Raw genomic sequence first — 20589 nt, 5'->3', positions numbered from 1 at the left:
TAACTACATAACATAATGGTAATTAGGGCTGGGCGATATGACGATATATATTGTGTGGCGATAGAAAAACGTCTAATCGTTTCATATTATGTTCTATCGTTTATTTTGTTGTGTCGCAAATCATATTTACGCAATATTTTTTGTCAATTGGACGACGCTTTGCATTCGAAATTTGCAACACAAACAAACGTGGAGGAGAGTGAACGTGACACAGAGCATGGAGACACGGAGCTCGTACCTAAAAGAGGGGCTACTACGGTCGCATGGACGTGGTTTGGGTATGAAAAGTCTGACACGGACCAGAAAACCGTCCTCTACAAAATATGCCGCAGGCCGGACCCAACAACAGGCTCAAACACCACTAACCTCTTACCACCTACGCAAGAATCACGTGAAACAGTACGGAGAGAGTCTACGGATGAGAACCCAAAAAGTACAGTCGAGTGATCAAAACAAACCCCCGACTCAGACCCTGCAAGAGGCTTTTGCCCGCGGCACACCATATGGCAAAGAATCACGAAGATGGAAGGAGAGAATAGCTGCCGTTACAATTTACATTTGCAAAGACATCGCGCCAATCTACACGGTCGAGAAATGGGGGTTTCGTGAGTTGGTGCAAACACTCAACCCAAGGTACCAAATGCAAATTGATGTGACACGTATTAATGCCAAAATAACATGCAAAATAGGCAAGCCCCCAAAAATATATTTATATATTTTAGGCCTATATTTATTTTGTTTGCAACTATAGTTGAAGTGTTTTCTATTTACCTTTTTAGATTTCATATATTAATATTTTAGATTTTGTTAAATACTTAATTGAGAATTTGCACAAAGGTTCTAAATATAAGGAAAAATACCTTATTGAATTCCTTACACATTTACAGAAAATGTGTTATATCGTGATATGTATCGTTATCGGGATATGAATTTACCTATATCGGGATATGAGATTTTGGCCATATTGCCCCGCCCTAATGGTAATAATTGTATTTGAATGGTAATTCTCTTGATGAACTGGGTAAGTTAAGATGGCATAGGCATACTCACAATACAGGTGAATGCATATTCAATGCGTGTGCAAGCATTGAGTTATTGAGCTCCTTTTGACTGATCAGTGGAGTCTATGGTGCTACAGATGAAAAATAACCTGTTTTCCTTCGATGTGGCCTACTGATCAGCAACATTTGCATAGAACCATCACTTCTTTATCTTTATTTAACTAGGCATTTCAGTTAAGAACAAATTCTTATTTACAATGACGGCCTACCCCGGCCAAACCTGGGCCAATTGTGTAACGCCCTATGGGACTCCCAATCATGGCCGGATGTGATACAGCCTGGATTTGAACCAGAGACTGTAGCGACGCCTCTTGCACAGAGATGCAGTGCCTTAGACCGCTGCTCCACTCGTGAGCCCTATGTCATACCTGTATGGAAGGACATCATATAGGCACTGCTGTTAGTTTGACGGTATAAAATAACATCTATTTAATGCAAATGGTCCAACGTAACGTCCTTATTTGTAGATTTAAACATTTTCAGCTGTCAGGACGCATCTCTAAAAAAAACTCAGCTGCAAGGATGAAATTCGAAACAACTAAATTGGCTAGTTCAGCTATCTTTCAAGAAATGGATGTGTTGTAATTTGATCTCACTGCTATGATTGGATAGAGCGTGGCTGTAATTCCGCTTCCTTTCACATCTCACTCAACCACTCATATCATTTGCTGGCTGCTGTTTACTGCTACTATGTTAACTAGTTCAATGGCGTTGACACTGAATGACTTAGTTTGAGAAGTGAGAACACGGGAACATCTTTCTTGGCCATAAACATGCAGGAATTTTCTTAGGTAGCTAAACCTATTGCCAACCTTTATTTAGGCATTCTAAAACACTTCCTATTACGAAAATCATCTAATCCGACTATCAACTTTCAATTTACGGATACGATTGCGGCTGGTCAGATCAGCACACCAGTAAATAGCTGACGTTACACCAAAGAGGATTAGAAACTCTGTGGTTACACCGCAAGTCAGATGGCTCATTGTTGAAAATGGTGCATGTTCAAAATGATAACCAGCTAACATTAGCAAGCTATGTTGGCTAATAACTCCTATTTGTTATCTTAGCATCATTGCTTGCTTGCATGTCCGGGCACGTCGACACAAGTATTTTTTACTAGTGAATTAAACCTAAACTAATATTTACAACAGGAGTTAGATTTTGGTCACTGTGTCAATTTATCCATTTCTCAATATTGCACCTTTCTGTTGGAGAATGAGCTAGCTTGCTGCTGTTTTTTTTCACCGCTTGACATTCCTTGGCATTGTGCAGTGCTCGTGGCTGAAGCACCGAATGGCTCCTGGCATAGCAGCAGTTTTGCTATGTAGCAAAACTATCGTATCGGCAATACTGTAATCACAAATTTATCGAGTAAACAATATTTCATTTTTCAATTTCAAAACACACTTAAGAACATCATAACCATTGAGGGAACATATTCCTCACCTTTTCTGGCCATGATCAGTTCATATTCCAGAAGTAGCCATACAACAAATTACCATGCACATCTCTAATTGTGCCAATTAGATATTATAATTTCAAGTTTTTGATTTTGAAAGGGAATGCGGTTTATAACATACAGTAGAATTTAACAAGTGAACAGACAGTAGATCTTTTGCATTGAAGTATGTAGGCTACTGTAACTAGGCCTACTGTAATTAAACAAACAAATCAGAGTAGGCAGTGGGGAGTGCAGTATATTTTGCTTAGTGAAAAAGTAAATGCAAAACATTTTTGAATTCAAACTATCTTTTGACAGGTCCACAACAATGTGCATTGTTTTTGTCTTTCAGATACGGTCAGATACAGCAAATGTCAGATTTTCTTGTAGGCAGAGCGCATTGGAGATGGATTCTGTTGTATTGACAGGCAGGACACAGGCCCGTACTCTACACAGACCAGTGTGCCATAACCGGTTAGAGCTGCAGTAGGCCTATAAGCAAATAGCCATGTATGGATCTGTGCCATTCACTTTGAACTGGACTGTGTTTACAGCATGAGCTGTCGTGAGTAGATTCACTTGTTTTGAGATCAAAGCGAGTGCTACATGTAGCGACCTGTTCACATTGGTTCATATTCTTTGCTAGTTAGTGAGTTATTAGCCCAGATATAGTTAATTTCTAGTCAAAGATGGGGGAGTGGTTGCTTTCTACAAGAGCACAAAATGTGTGCATTTCTAGTAGGGCTGAACCCATTTAGTCGACCGGGACGATTCGCGTGGAATTATCAATTTCGGATGCCACGCAGAGTGCACAGTGCATCACTTTAAGAGATGTGATACTGAAATTGTATATGGTTATATTATGCAAATATAATGGTGAAACACTAATAAATCTGATATTATTTTATAACAAATGTGCTTTCTGCCGCGTTGGATACGGTCGCTGTCCTTGGTTCTGAAACATAATCTTCAGTGCGCCGTAGAATTGGCGCCTTTCCCTAAATTGCTATGTGCATAATAGCAAAGTCCACCAGCATATTGGGATTGAGAACAATGCGGCAGAGGGAGCAGCAGCAGAGATGAGGAAACAGCCCTTGCCCCTAAGAAAATTGAGGAGAGGAAACCAACTTAATTAGGTCTATAATCAAGACCCTAACTGTTAAATGTGCTTGTCTTTATAAACCATCCATACATATCTACAGAAATAAGATAGATCTTGCATCTGTTTCCTGTTTGAGTGTTTGTTTAATAGGCTACTGATTCCGCGAGCACAAAGCCTCATGCAACGGCAAAATGTTGGATAAAGCCATTTCACAGATTCGGTTGTTTTGAACCTTTGCTCTGCTGTAATAAAGGCATTAATTAGAATTCATTTAGTGTTGTTTACACTGCTCCAAACAGGCAGAAAAATAACATTGTAATCTAACAGCACCTGTTTGTCACACATAATATGCACGCAGTTCCCACTCCTGTACCCTCCTTTTCCTCTTCCTTCTTGTTATTATTACTATTATAATAATGATCATAATTATAATAATAAGTAATGTCATTATCATTAGTAGCCTTTGTATAGTAGTCTTGTATAACCACCATCGAGCTGTAGGCCTAAGAGCGCATCCTGTTCAGTCTTAATACCGTAACTTACTTAGGCCTATGTTTCAATATACTTTCCAGGCTACTGTATCAATCAATCATTCATTCATTTGTGCCATCTCACAGCATATGAGACGGTCATGCTTTGAAACACAATCAAGTAATTTGGGTTAAAAATTAAATAACAAAGGGAGCTTTGAATAACTAGCCTAAACAATAAATAAACCGCAATTCACCATTTGTTTGTTATTGTCATTGAACCTTTATTCAACACCACACCACTACATCAAGAGAGCCGTAAGACAACAGCATAACATGGCAGCAACACAAGACAACACAGCATGCCAGCAACACAACATGACAACCACATGGTAGCAAAACAGCATGGCGGCAGCACAACATTGTAGCAGCACAAAACATGGTACAAACATTATTGGTCAGAGACGGCACAAAGGGCAAGAAGATCTAGACAACAATACATCACGCGACGCAGCCACAACTGAGTGTTTCTTTACAGCTCGTTCCAGTCGCTAGCTGCAGTAAACTGACAAGAGGAGCAAGCCAGGGATGTGTGTGCGTCGGGGACCTTTAACAGAATGTGACTGGCAGAACGGGCGTTGTATGTGGAGGATGAGAGCTGCAGTAGATATCTCAGGGAGGAGTGAGGCCTAAGAGGGTTTTATAAATAAGTATCAACCAGTGGGTCTTGCGACGAGTATACAGAGATGACCAGTTCACAGAATGTAGAGTGCAGTGATGTGTCCTATAAGGAGCATTGGTGGCAAATCGGATGGCAGAATGGTAAAGAACATCTAGCCGCTCGAGAGCACCCTTACCAGCCGATCTATAAATTATGTCTCTGTAATCTAGCATGGGTAGGATGGTCATCTGAATCAGGGTTAGTTTGGCAGCTGGGGTGAAAGAGGAGCGATTACGAAACCAAGTCTAGATTTAACCTCATTCTGCAGCTTTGAAATGTGCTGACAGAAGAATAGTGTACCGTCCAGCCATACTCCTATGTCCTTGTATTTTTTTTTAATTGTGCCTTTATTTAACTAGGCAAGTCAGTTAAGAACAAATTCTTATTTACAATGACGGCCTACCGGGGAACAGTGGGTTAACTGCCTTGTTCAGGGGCAGAACTACAGATGTTTACAATGTCAGCTTGGGGATTCAATCCAGCAACCTTTCGATTACCGGCCCAATGCTCTAACCACTAGGTTACCTGCTGCCCCAAAATGATGATGTGATGTATGATGTGACTAACTCAAACTCTAAACCCTCAGAGGTAGTAATCACACTGGTGGGGAGAGGGGCATTCTTCTTACCAAACCACATGACCTTTGTTTTGGAGTTGTTCAGTACAAGGTTAAAGGCAGAGAAAGCTTATTGGACACTAAGAAAGCTTTGTTGTAGAGAGTTTAACACAAAATCCGGGGAGTGGCCAGCTGAGTATAAGACTGTATCATCTGCATATAAATGGATGAGCAAGCTTCCTAATGCATGCCACTGTTTTTAGTCTGCTGTAATAAAGGCTTTATATATTTTTTTATTTTGTTAGAACAGACTCTCTGGTACGCCTATTATTTTAGTGTTGCTTACACTGTTCCAAACGGTCAGAAATATTGTAATCACATTTTTTAAATCTCCAGAAGCTTCCACAACTAAGTCAAATGTCTTCCACAGATCTGACTTCCTCTTTCCCTCCTGAGCAACCAGTAAACATTTGCCTGTTTCGAGTTACTTTGTCACGTTCTCCGCATCCATTTTGCTGTCACGTGTTGCTGTTCTCTGAGTTTGTTATTACCAATTATACATGTAGCCTATTGGTCACATGCATGCGATGCTTACATGTTTTACGAAAAGAGAGAAAGGGTTGAGGGAATAGGGAATGTTTCTTCTAAACAATTAAAGGATATTGGTAACAGAACTTTTCAGTCAGAATCAAGTAAGAAACTAAAATGGCTGAAATTATGTCACAGCTTCAGCACGAACAGCGCAATAAACACTTGCTGCGCTGGGGTGCCTTTTAGCTACAGTAGGGAGGAGAATGAGACAATGTGCGCCAGTCACACAAGCACTCGCTGTTTTGTTTTTTTAAACAGTGTGACCATTTGGCTCTTTCTTGAGTGATTAGTGCGTCTTCATTATTTAATTAAACAGTGGGCTTATAGCATCAGACAAGCTCAGTGCATATGAAGTAGATGTTTTTTCAAACACATTGGGTGCCTGTCTATATATGGGAAAAACAAGTTTAAACATTTCGACCAATCGCTTGATCGAAAGTACAGGACGACTCTCGTTCTACACATTTTTTTTTAGGCGTGGGACATCCCTCATTTCTAGCCATCTTTGAAAAGCGAGTCAGGTAAAGAGCATTTTTTTAAGTCTTAAAGGGGCAGTGTTATATTTTGAGACAGTCTTGAATAATCTAAGTAGCCAATAGGCAGAGAGTAGTATAATTTGTTGTTACGGCTTTCTAGGTGGGAAGGAGAGTCGGACCAAAATGCGGCGTGTAGATTGCGATCCATGTTTAATAAACAAACGTAAAACACGAATCAATTACAAACACTACAAAACAAAGAACGTAACGAAAACCGAAACAGCCTATACTGGTGTAAATAAACACAGAACAAGGACATCGGGACACTAAGGACAATCACCCACGAAACACTCAAAGAATATGGCTGCCTAAATATGGTCCCCAATCAGAGACAACGATAAACACCTGCCTCTGATTGAGAACCACTTCAGACAGCCATAGACTTAACTAGAACACCCCACTAAGCTACAATCCCAATACAAACACACCACATACAAAAACCCATGCCACACCCTGGCCTGACCAAATAAATGAAGATAAACACAAAATACTTCGACCAGGGCGTGACATTTGTCTGATTCTCTGTAATAATGGTATGGGAATAATAATTAATTTGATATTGTAAAGTGGTTTCTTGCATCAAACAACAAAACATGTTCAGTCACCTCCTTGTCTGGAGGACTAGTGGATAAACAGGTTAATGTCAAGCCCTGCATGTTTTTTTTTTCTCCAAAAGTCCCATGGAATGTAGGTCACATTGAACACCACACATTTTCTGCTACCGTAGGCTGAATGATAAAACAGCTATTTCCATGTTAAAATGTTATGGGATGCATTTTTGTCCATTGTTTTTGATGGTATGCCCCTCTGGTACACCTACATTATGATCAAGTAGCCAGAGTAGCCTACTTGGCAACTGTTAAAACTGTAACTTAAAGCGGATACGGCCTCAGTGTCCACAGTAAACGTGAGCTGGTAGTTACACTTCACTTTTTCACAATGTTCAAGTTTGCGCTCAGCAGACCACAAACCTGTTCAGTGCCGGAAAAAGAAATGTGTCAACATTGATTGTCACCATATACAGGTGAATGATGGCCGTTTTCATTTTTTAGGTGGAGTTATAATGCTTGGTCACGTGTGCACAGTTTCAGGACAGGCCAGATATATAAATGGGGAAACACTCGTACGTGTGGCGTGCGGTAAGTTTATAAATCTCAATAGTTGTGTGTGCGCAGTCTTTTCAGGAGTGAAACGCGCATATATTTAGTGTTACATTTATGCAACAGTTATAAATGAAGGGCCCAGCTCTCCAGAAACATCCAGGGAAGTAATATGACAGCCTAGATGAATTTATAGCACAAGATCAGGCAGAAAGAGTTACGGTATCGGCCGACCTACAGTGGCAAGAAGAAGTAGGAGAACCCTTTGGAATCACCTGGATTTCTGCATAAATTTGGTCATCAAATTTGACCTGATCTTCCTCTAAGTCACAACAATAGACAAACACAGTCTGCTTCAACTAATAACGCCCGAACAATTATATATACACGTTTTCATGTCTTTCTTGAACACACGGTGTAAACATTCAAAGTGTAGGGCGGAAAAAGTACCTGAGGGAAATGTCACTTTCCCTGTGGAAACATCTCAAACGAGGACTTTGTCCATGTTAAAACGGACTCTTTCTTTAAGACGGAGAACCACTCAAGAAAATAAGAACACGTCATCAGCCAGTGGCTGACTGTGGACAATATCACCTCAGTCAACAACAACAAAAAACCTGTGGTGACCAATTCTGTCCTGCCCTTTAGTGTACATTACCCCCCTTCTCATTTCTCCCCACTGTGAAAGACCGGACGGTGCGTCACACCACGGAAGACCCAGGAATAAGTCCACCACAGTTTGTCTTTCCCCTCAACATCATCCCCCTCCTCCCCAACCCCAACTCAGATATCTCCCTCTAGGCCCATAGCGTAGCTCTGTGGGATTTACAGCAAACTGTCAGTTCATAGACAAATATCCCTTTGGTCTCTATGGATGTTCTCTCTGGCCTCGCACACCTGACAGCAGTTCATCCTCGAAGCTGTCAATGTTTCACTTTCCTGTTTTTGTGTGAACATCCACATAGACCCACGTCGATAAACACAACGGTAGACAACGTGTTTGCGTGTGCACACCACACACCACACACCCACACTCTCACCGTTTTTCCTCTGGTCATTCAAAAGAGCCAGGCATTCTGCTATACTGGCACTGGACAAAAGCAGATCGTTCAAAATTGAGAAGGTGGAGGGGTCCCACAAGTTTGCTGATCCAAACCTTCAGCAGCACATAGTCATTAATCAAGCTTAACAGATTCTGGGCCTGGCAAGACACACCACCTCTTTCCACAGGCAGGATCTTTCCCAAGGAGACACCCAAGGGTTCATCCCCTCACAGCCCACACAATAATTCACATCCCACACTCACACAGCACACAGTACACAAGTCAATGCCAACCCCTGAGCCCTCCGCTCAAACTGATGAATGCCTCTTTAATTAAAACAAGAGTAACTGAGAAAGACATGCTCTCTGATCACCGGCTGGTTGGATCAGGCTACTGCGTCGCCATCCAACTGCTTACTTCCGTGACGAGGGATATTGTGATCTATGGCAAGGAACTGAAACCGATATCAAATAAGCAGCAGACGCTTGATTTTTCTGTTCCTGGATTCAGAAACGAGAGCATGGGCAATTTCTCTCTGTCGATTGATTTACAGCTTTCCACTGTGTCAACACTTGACAGTGTCACTTCCTGGCCAGGTCTTTCTCTTTCTTCTCTCCCCAGAGTCTGCAGCCTCATCTCCCCTTGCAAACACTGCAGTCTTCTAGAAAGTCATTCTCAGGATTCCCCTCCCTTCTTTCCCCTAGCCTTCTGATCGTTAATAAGGCAGACAGCATTAGGGTGATGCAGTAATACAGTACAGTCCATTGCAGAAAGTTCACCCACATTCCTGCTGTGCTGTTATCCGCTCAGAGGTAGTCATGCGGAAGGTCTTTGGCAGAGCCGAGTGCCTCTCCGTCTAGGCCCGGCCACGCTCACCGTGGGCAGAGTGCAGGAAGTTAGTTATAGCATGCTTCAGAGTCAGCCAGGGGAGGATTCGGGATTGGCCCATGAGCTGAAGCGAAGGTGCACCGTAAGGAGAGTTTTATCGACTCGGCGAAAGGTTTCACGAAAGCAACACGGCAGAGTACGTGGAGACACTTTTCTAAAACATTCGTTCCACATGACATCTATCTCTCCGGGTCCTTAATCTGTAGGCTAGAGCTGGCCCTCAAAACACAGGAAGGTGGAGAAGAGTTTTTTTTTTTGGGGGGGGGGGGGGCTCTCACCAGATGCATTCCCTGTCTCTATCCTAAGCCTCTATCCTTTTTCCTAGGTCCCATCCTTCATCCGTGAGGAATATCCCTTATCGAAAGGTTCCAGAGGAAGAAAATCAAATTGCTCTCTGTCCTGGAGTCACCCTGACTCTGGATCTCTGTTTGGTGTAAATAACATTCATCCCCTCGACCCCGTCCTTCTTCTCAGCTCTTCTATCCTCCACTATCAGTAACAGACGACAATAACAGGATCTACTCCCCCCATGCCAGACACATACTGTGCTAGAGTATCATGGGTAATAGAAACGTCGTGGTGAGAGAAAAAAAAAAATTTTCACTCGAAAAAAAACAGCTTCCAACTCCAGCAGTCCTAGAAACAGACACCTCCTCCTTCTCCTGCCCTTGTCCGCGGGTTAGCTAACTGGATCAGCGTGATGACAGCGCTTCGAATGAGACAGATGCGACGATGATCCATACTTTGGTGGCGTGGTGTAAAAGGAGTCCTTGAAATTGGTTAGGATCACGAGCCTCCCCTATCCCTCCATACTTAAACTCCCTGACACACATCCACTCTGATCAGGGCAGGGATTTGAGTGAAACAGAAGCCCCGTCCAAGTCCTAATCTCAGAGGAGATCTACGCTGGAGACAGTTGGAGCTGAACAACAACAAGTAGCCTGCTGAGTGGATATCAAATCATCAAGTTATTCACAGTGGAAAACACAAGTCCTAGAGTCCTCATGATGTGGCAGGGTCTCCCAAACTCAGTTCTCGGGACCCCAGGAGGTGCACGTTTTGGTTTTGGCCCAAGCTCTACACAGCTGATTCAAATAATCAACTAATCATCAAGCTTTGATAATTTGAATCAGCTGTGTAGTGTTAGGGCAAAAACCAAAACGTGCACCCCTTGGGGTCCAGAGGACCGAGTTAGGGAAACACTGATGTAGAGCCTTGAGATAGACTTGTAATATGCGAGGCATTCCGGACAGAGAGAGCAGGGAACAAGAACAGCAGGATTCATAAAGTCACGCTGGGAGAGGTGGGGAAAGTTTCCAAAACAAAGCAACAATGGGAAATCAGTTCGTCCACAATGAGACACAAGAGCGACGTGCAGTCCAATGTGTCATATGGTGGGCAGACGGAATTTGTGAAGGCAGATTATCCTCATATGTCAAGTAATAAATGAATTCATTATAAATCAAACCGTTGCGCCATCTGGCCCTAGACAAAGCCATATAGAACCTCTGGCCCCAGTCGTATCTCCAAGAAATGCAGCTATTCAAGTGATCAAATTGAATTGTTCCTTTGTCTCTTCAAATATGTTTCAGTTAATTGGCTATACATGGCAAATACTTTTAATACAGTAACTAATCTAGCCACAAACAAACTTCACAACAAGGGAAATAAGTACAAAGAGAGGCAACCCTGTTATTATTTAATTACATTTCTCTTCCATTACAAACGGCACCCACAGGGCCTTACTGCACTGTGGTTAGGATCTCTGGTTCACACCAGTTCAAACTCCCCTCAAAATGGTCGACCAGTGGCCCTCCCCCAGATGGGTTGGCTATTACAAGGATTGTTCTGCCATCTAAATCCTTGCCTAAGCATTTTTTCAAACAGTGTAACAGTCAAATATTCGGGATTGAAACGCTTTCTTTGTAAACTTAAACTACTAACTCTGCTCCTGTTCTCCAGGAGCAGAGTTAGTCATCTACTGTTATTGTCTACATGATCATCTACTGTTATTGTCATGGTGTCATTATCTGCTATGAATGTTTTATTGTTCCATCATACTGGGCTCATCATATGTGAGATACACAGATGAATTAAAAACACTAGCACGGCAAACACTCAGAACAAAGAGAGCAGCAGTGCCTGGACTTTGAAGTCTCCTTTTTTTTTTTTAAATCGGTGAAAATAAATGAACGACACAATTGTACCAAAAACGATCAAAGTTTATGTATTCAAATCTTAAATATTGCCAGGTTGGTTTTCACAGCTGTTTCACAAGGTGTTCATTATTGTTCGTTATCCTTTGTTTGTATCTATTAGCTCCACACTATTCATTCTTGTATCCTAGGACCTACAATAGATATATATATATATATATATATATATATATATATATATATATATATATATATTCAACCACCAGGGTGTACTAATGAGCTATGCGAGACAGATTTCTTTTTTATCGTAACAGGACTACTGAAATGATACTATTTCAGTGTAGATAAGGGAAGGGCAGGTTGAAATACAAACATGACAGCCAGACAGAGCAGTGTATGAATCAAATGGATTTGCATATGAATGGAGTGGGAATTAGCATGTCTTCCTGATCTGTAAGGTAAGTAACTCTAATGTGTCAAGCAGATTACACGTTTTCTTTGCCATTTCCGAAACGTAGCAACGTTTAAGACATGGATTTCATGTTGTAATGTTAACAAGGTACCCAAAAGTAGTACAAATTAATGTTTTCATTTGATTAGCTCAACAAAACTTGTTTAAACAGCGAAACTGCCCTGGAAACCAGACTTGTTTGCATAGCGATGATGAAAAGAACGCCATTTAGGCTGTAACGATCTCCAAAAATTTGAATCATTAGGTCATCACACTGTTGACATAGCAACAGACGCTAATAGTTTATCTAATCCCACACGGTGATGGAGAGGGGGACAATATGTGGCATGGCAGGACCTCCAAAATGTTCTCTTAAATTCAGCCGTGCCCGACCCATTGCCGTGCCCATCACCTAAGACCCTTTTTGATCCAGATAAAAAAAAAACTGGATTAGCATCGAGGCCTGGGGCCAGGGGGACCGGGTCCTGGGAGTCAAGGGGCTGCTGAGGGCCTTTGATCCTGCTGTGGCTTTAAGCTGTGGAGCCAGCTCTGGCCAACCACCAGGTACTACTGCAGTCTACCTGGGTCAGGCCCCACGGGCCGTACAAGAGTCTCCCTTTACCTCATGCACAAGCGTAGCGTGTCTCTCCTTTTTAGCAAAGCAAACAGGCCACAAAAGGGAGAAAAAAAAATATTTGCCCAGCGAAATGACGGGCGAATTGGGGACACACGTACCAGCCTTAATAGGGCAGAACAGTTGGTGTCTGTGCTGGTGTCTATGGGCCCCTCTGCCAGGCCGAAAGGGGTCATTATGCCAGAGGCTGGGTCCAGAGGTGGAATGTTAAATAGTGGAGGAATGTTGTTTATTTTCACAATCACCAGTACGCGCCCCACCTCGATGCACACCGACACACATTCACACATTCACAGAGCCTGCTCTTACTAACGTCGTCGTATTAAGCCAACCAATAGGAATGCCTCAGATCGCCCCCTCGACCTGTTGTGAGGTCAACACAGGACCCCTAGGCCTTGATGTGCTGCCATGTTAGTCAGTTCAGAAAGACATCAACACACTGGGAGACATGCAGGGACGCGGAGGAGTAAATCTATTAAACAGCCATGGCGGTATTAGTTACTGCCTTTTTTTTGTGTGTGCTTATTATTCTGTTTGAAAATATCATAATATAATGCCACCAAACTCTGTTGTGCAGATGGTGGTAAAATAATTTCCCCTTTGCAGCACAGATGAGTAATATTTACAGGGCTGGGCCAAGGTCTTGCCTAAGAGGATGTCTGTCCCAAATGTCTAGACTTGTACATTGTTATTTTATGGGCCGCAGCACCCCCAGTCTATAAAGCATTGGGCCAATCCAGATAGAGGGAAGCAGAACCATCTTTGCCTGCAGACAGTGACTTCACCACCACTTCTAAGGTGGGGGGACCTGTGTCAGCGAGTTGGCATTGGGTCCCCCATGACTCACACAGGCGGCAGACGAATACGTCTGTAGGCAGTCGGGGAAGTGTAGCCGGGTGTCCACTAGGCTCTTTGATGAGCCGCAATGCCCATCCCGAGTTCAAAGTTCAGGGACATCCAGGGGCTTCTGATAGCATCTCAATTACACACTTAGTTCATGCAAAGGATGAATGAGACATGGACGTCTCAATGTGTGCATTAATTAGGAACAAACTAAAGAATTGTCCTTCTAAAGCCAAACGCATGCAATTGTGAATTACATGCCCTAAATTAACCCCTATTATTATAGACCTTAAAGTTTCAATATGCAGAAATCACTTTGCCATTAGCTGGTTGCAAAAATTCAAATATTTTGCCTAATTTCAGTTTATGTGACAAAACAAGCAATGCGTCCTGTAGAGAATCATTATACCATCTAAACCGCTGTGAAATATATAAATGTATTACTTTTTACCTCCCCTTTTTCTCCACAATTTCGTGATATCCAATTGCGATCTCATCGCTGCAACTCCCCAACGGGCTCGGCAAAGGTTGAATCATGCGTCCTCCGAAACCTGACCCATCTAACCACGCTTCTTAACATCCACCTGCTTAACCCAGAAGCCAGCTGCACCAATGTGTCGGTGGAAATGCCATTCAACTGACAACTGAGGTCAACCTGCCCGCCACAAGGAGTCACTAGAGCACGATGAGCCAAGTAAATCCCCCCGGGCCAAACCCTCCCCTAACCCAGACGACGCTGGGCCAATTGTGCACCGCCCTGTGGGACTCCAGGTCATGATACAGCCTGGGATCGAACCTGGGTATGCACTGACACCTCAAGCACTGCGATGCAGTGCAGTAGACCGCTGCACCACTAGGGAGGCCGTGAAATATATTTCCAGCTGTTTTAAGCTGGGGTAAAATACGCAAAAATGAAAATAAATAATGGAAAAAATAGAAACAGCGCATATAGAAAAGATACACCACTTCTTAGACTTGCTTTCAACGGGAATGATAGGTCTATAACTCTTCTCTCACAATTCTATGTTAATTTGGTCGGGTCGCCCCGATTACTGCCATTAGGGTATGTGAATGATTAACTGGGCACTTCAAATCAAATCAAATTTTATTTGTCACATACACATGGTTAGCAGATGTTAATGCGAGTGTAGCGAAATGCTTGTGCTTCTAGTTCCGACAATGCAGTAATAACCAACAAGTAATCTAACTAACAATTCCTAAACTACTGTCTTATACACAGTGTAAGGGGATAAAGAATATGTACATAAGGATATATGAATGAGTGATGGTACAGAGCAGCATAGGCAAGATACAGTAGATGGTATCGAGTACAGTATATACATATGAGATGAGTATGTAAACAAAGTGGCATAGTTAAAGTGGCTAGTGATACATGTATTACATAAGGATGCAGTCGATGATATAGAGTACAGTATATACGTATGCATATGAGATGAATAATGTAGGGTAAGTAACATTATATAAGGTAGTATTGTTTAAAGTGGCTAGTGATATATTTACATCATTTCCCATCAATTCCCATTATTAAAGTGGCTGGAGTTGAGTCAGTGTCAGTGTGTTGGCAGCAGCCACTCAATGTTAGTGGTTGCTGTTTAACAGTCTGATGGCCTTGAGATAGAAGCTGTTTTTCAGTCTCTCGGTCCCAGCTTTGATGCACCTGTACTGACCTCGCCTTCTGGATGATAGCGGGGTGAACAGGCAGTGGCTCGGGTGGTTGACGTCCTTGATGATCTTTATGGCCTTTCTGTAACATCGGGTGGTGTAGGTGTCCTGGAGGGCAGGTAGTTTGCCCCCGGTGATGCATTGTGCAGACCTCACTACCCTCTGGAGAGCCTTACGGTTGAGGGCGGAGCAGTTGCAGTACCAGGCGGTGATACAGCCCGCCAGGATGCTCTCGATTGTGCATCTGTAGAAGTTTGTGAGTGCTTTTGGTGACAAGCCGAATTTCTTCAGCCTCCTGGGGTTGAAGAGGCGCTGCTGCGCCTTCTTCACAATGCTGTCTGTGTGAGTGGACCAATTCAGTTTGTCTGTGATGTGTATGCCGAGGAACTTAAAACTTGCTACTCTCTCCACTACTGTTCCATCGATGTGGATAGGGGGGTGTTCCCTCTGCTGTTTCCTGAAGTCCACAATCATCTCCTTAGTTTTGTGTGAGGTTATTTTCCTGACACCACACTCCGAGGGCCCTCACCTCCTCCCTGTAGGCCGTCTCGTCGTTGTTGGTAATCAAGCCTACCACTGTTGTGTCGTCCGCAAACTTGATGATTGAGTTGGAGGCGTGCGTGGCCACGTAGTCGTGGGTGAACAGGGAGTACAGGAGAGGGCTCAGAACGCACCCTTGTGGGGCCCCAGTGTTGAGGATCAGCGGGGAGGAGATGTTGTTACCTACCCTCACCACCTGGGGGCGGCCCGTCAGGAAGTCCAGTACCCAGTTGCACAGGGCGGGGTCGAGACCCAGGGTCTCGAGCTTGATGACGAGCTTGGAGGGTACTATGGTGTTGAATGCCGAGCTGTAGTCGATGAACAGCATTCTCACATAGGTATTCCTCTTGTCCAGATGGGTTAGGGCAGTGTGCAGTGTGGTTGAGATTGCATCGTCTGTGGACCTATTTGAGCGGTAAGCAAATTGGAGTGGGTCTAGGGTGTCAGGTAGGGTGGAGGTGATATGGTCCTTGACTAGTCTCTCAAAGCACTTCATGATGACGGAAGTGAGTGCTACGGGGCGGTAGTCGTTTAGCTCAGTTACCTTAGCTTTCTTGGGAACAGGAACGATGGGTCTATAAAAAAGGGAATGATATTTCTTCTACAATTCAAATAGATATTCTCATTGTTCCCACACCCATCTGCCAGCAGCACAGTAAAATATAAGAGCTCTGAGGAAAGGGTTGATCTGTGTCAATGTCAGCTATAGGGCCTAAGTTATCAGAGACAATTTGGGACAGTGATGATGATTCTGTCTACCATTGTTCCTGTTCCCAAGAATGCTAAGGTAACTGAGCTAAACGACTAGCACTCACTTCCGTCATCATACACATCAGACAAACTGAATTGGTCCACTCACACAGACAGCATTGTGAAGAAGGCGCAGCAGTTCCTCTTCAACCTCAGGAGGCTGAAGAAATTCGGCTTGTCACCAAAAGCACTCACAAACTTCTACAGATGCACAATCGAGAGCATCCTGGCGGGCTGTATCACCGCCTGGTACGGCAACTGCTCCGCCCACAACCGTAAGGCTCTACAGAGGGTATTGAGGTCTGCACAACGTATCACCGGGGGCAAACTACCTGCCCCCAGGACACCTACACCACCCGATGTTACAGGAAGGCCATAAAGATCATCAAGGACAACACCCCCCCGAGCCACTGCCTGTTCCCCCCCCATATCATCCAGAAGGCAAGGTCAGTACAGGTGCATCAAAGCTGGGACCGAGAGACTGAAAAACAGCTTCTATCTCAAGGCCATCAGACTGTTAAACAGCAACCACTAACATTGAGTGGCTGCTGCCAACACACTGACTCAACTCCAGCCACTTCAATAATGGGAATTGATGGGAAAGGATGTAAAATATATCAAAAGCCACTTTTAACAATGCTACCTAATATAATGTTTACATACCCTACATTATTCATCTCATATGTATACATATATACTGTACTCTATCATCTACTGCATCCTTATGTAATACATGTATCACTAGCCACTTTAACTATGCCACTTTGTTTACATACTCATCTCATATGTATATACTGTACTCGATACCATCTACTGTATCTTCCCTATGCTGCTCTGTACCATCACTCATTCATATCTTTATGTACATATTCTTTATCCCCTTACACTGTGTATAAGAAATTCGTTTTGGAATTGTTAGTTAGATTACTTGTTGGTTATTACTGCATTGTCAGAACTGGAAGCACAAGCATTTCGCTACACTCGCATTAACATCTGCTAACCATGTGTATGTGACAAATAAAATTTGATTTAATGATTTACTTGTCAGTTGATTGTGAAATAATGCAGAAATACCCACCACAAGATGCAGTATTCGATGTTGCTGGTGCTTAATTACTGGGGAGATGACAATCATTCACCAGATCTGTGATGTTGTTAGGCGTATGCATGTTTTCAGACAGTCCAATGTCATACAAAGTGCTGCAGATCGGGGTTTCAGAAGCACCCTGCAATCTGGTACCATTAGTTTCTGTGAGAAGGGACGGAAATCAAGGAGTAACTGGCAGCCAAAGCAAAAACACACACTTCAGCAGTTGCGGCCAGCAGTTGGCATGGCACAGCAAACCACCAGGCTGTAAAAATGCTTAGAATTCTCTAAAATTGAAAACAAGTTAACAGATGTGTGTACCTGTTTCGCTTCAATGGCAGAGGCGTGTCTGGAAACTTTATGAATGAGTGCGGGGAGAGACTGGGAGAGGGGCTAATGCTAAATCATCCAATTCCATAGCCTGCAATGTGTATAGTGTTCAGTGACATGCCGCTTACCTACCCTGTGATAATTATTTAAAAAATAACAAATGAAAAATACATCAATACATTTTTTTAAATCAATAATACTATTGTACACTGTATACATAGCATCGAGGCAAAGTTGTCCGTTCAAGTGGGTCAAACAAAAACACTAATGATTGGTTGACAATGCAGGTGGTGGTTACAAGTTGCAGCTGGTGAGGAGCAACTGTCGAGAATGGCAGTCGACTGCAGTTTAAACTTCGTGACCTTTGATCACATTGTTGTGGTAAAGTTCACGTGACATGTAGGCCCTTGTCGAACATTTGTATCCCTATAATGCAACTCATTTTGACAAAGTGATCCACTAAAACGCCCAATATGTCCCATCCATTTTCATTGCGCTCAATTAATAAATGCGCATGGTTATTGGCGTGAAAAAAAAGTTATGGGAAAGGCCGTGTTCTCACCTACCAACGGACGTCACACGTAAGCGGCCTTTTGGCTGTTACATCCGTTTTACTTCTAAATAAAAGTAAACTGATCAGGGTGGCTATTATATTGCATCTGAAACCGTTTTAAACGTGTGACTTTCTAGCGTAACGGGGTGATAAGGGATGGAAGACCAAGACCTGAGTTTAAGGACCCACTTCAAAGGAAGGGCCAGAAAATAGCATGATCATTTCAATCTCAGTGGTATCTTTGGAAAGACTGACCTGACCTCATGGTGGTTTCAAGACATTTGGAAAATGACGAGGTCAAATCATGATGTCAGTGATCTTCAACTCAGAAAGTCGGAGTTTTAGAAAGATGCCAGAGTTTCCGGTTAGCAATTCCGGGTTAGATGACATTTCAAAACGAATTTCCCAGTCAAAGCTCGTTTTTTTTTGCGTTACCAGTTGTCTTGAACGCACTGAAGTCAGAGATTTCGAGATCCCAGTTGTTTTGAACGCGGCATCAGACCTCACCGCATGTCACTGGTATTGATGTATATGTGCGTGTGTGAGCACGTCGTGTTTACGTTAAATTATAAAGATAGAAAGTTTTGTGACCACACTTCACGTGAGTGATGGAAATTTCTCCCTCCCTCGAACCTGCGCACACATTTTGCTTCATTTCCCCGCAGGTCTATATTGCAATAGACACACAACATATCTCAGAACTAAAACGCACAGAAATAGAAGCACAAAGCTGCTTATCATTGGCTACAATAGCCCTTTGTGTTAGGGCTATACATAGGCTAATAACAGAGCTGAGAAGGAGGACACTCCTGAAAAAACAGAAACAAAGTTCCACTCAAGTCCCCAAAATGATTTGCAACAAAAACTGATGATACAGTAGGTAGGCTCTATCAGAGACTTATGTAAACATTGTATCTCTTCTTGCGTCGCCCCAAAAACCTCAACACCGACGGCTTCACGTTGCTCAGCAGCAGCAACAGCGGTGAAAATCCAGCTGCGCACGAGTTTATCGCAGTAGCCTTTGTATGTAGGTCACCGAATGATACGCTGTAAGCCTAATAAAGGTGGGTGACTAATATCCAGAACTTTCCTATCAAACGTTGATTGTCAGATATACTTATAAAAAAAATCACCTTACCTTCTGATACGCCAACTGAAGATAATTGTACGGGATTCGTCTCTGGAAATCCTGGTTGACATCCTCGCTGACTTTGTGCATGGACTGCGTTCCAACCTTCTCTTCGATGCACTCGTTTTGACACTTTGATCTTCGGAGAACCACGTCAAAGAACTGCAGGTCCATGGAAACAGAGTCAAACGGGTGCTGGTCCTGGCACCTCAGTCGACATCGGACTTTAGTCTGGCGGACCTCTGCGTAGCTGCTGAGCGCTCCCTCCATGTATCGCACTACATCTTTATAGTCACTTCTGTAAAAGGCGTCGACGGCATTATTGTATAAAAGGTCGTAGGGCTCCAACGAACCATATGAATACGACAACAAGAGCGCTTGAAGGACAATGGACAAGATACTACTAGTGGGAAAGTGCACATCCATCTTTCTGTCGTTGGTTATCTTTGGTGGGACACTACTCAAGCGCACTAGCTTGCCGTTTGTACAAAATTCTCAGTCATGTAATACAATTACTATGGGCGGCTTGCGGAGTCCAAGCTGGAACGTGACAGTCACGTAAGAGTTGAAAATGAAGATTTGAGTCCCATTAAATGCGTCCTTTGGTAGACGTTGCGGACGGCTGTGGGGCGGAAATTGGACTACTTCAGTCAGGGACACATTTGTTGTAATGACCCCCCTCACACACACTAACTCCTCCCCCTCTGCTATGAAATTAATGGTCATAACATCTCACTGAGTTCTAATGATTTTTGCCGTGTTGTTGAGACACTATTAGTTACTACGTTTATGAATTGCGCTATGGTACTGCACGAATAACAGTTGTATCATAGCAACAATCAGCCTAAATCTATAGGCGAGGCCACTTCACAAGAAAAAGTATAAATCCAATCTGGATGAACTGTTTGAAGTGTAGTCTAT

The 20589-nt window shown here is 43.1% G+C and overlaps 1 protein-coding gene across 1 annotated transcript in view; it reads right to left on the bottom strand.

The window, feature by feature from the left end:
• The window catches only part of LOC135512553 (prolyl 3-hydroxylase 2-like), a 101797-nt gene extending 81481 nt beyond the window's left edge, over window positions 1-20316 (bottom strand). The window contains exon 1 of the mRNA XM_064934700.1: window positions 19678-20316. Coding sequence (XP_064790772.1) covers window positions 19678-20094 — 417 coding nt within the window. The 5' untranslated portion in view covers window positions 20095-20316. The remainder of the gene's footprint in view (window positions 1-19677) is intronic.
• Window positions 20317-20589: the final 273 nt, after the last annotated feature.

The sequence above is a fragment of the Oncorhynchus masou genome, chromosome 24 (genome assembly GCF_036934945.1).
Source record: "Oncorhynchus masou masou isolate Uvic2021 chromosome 24, UVic_Omas_1.1, whole genome shotgun sequence".
Classification (NCBI taxonomy): Eukaryota; Metazoa; Chordata; class Actinopteri; order Salmoniformes; family Salmonidae; genus Oncorhynchus; species Oncorhynchus masou.
Note: the sequence above shows the minus strand (reverse complement) of the source record. Positions and strands in the feature narration are given on the sequence as shown.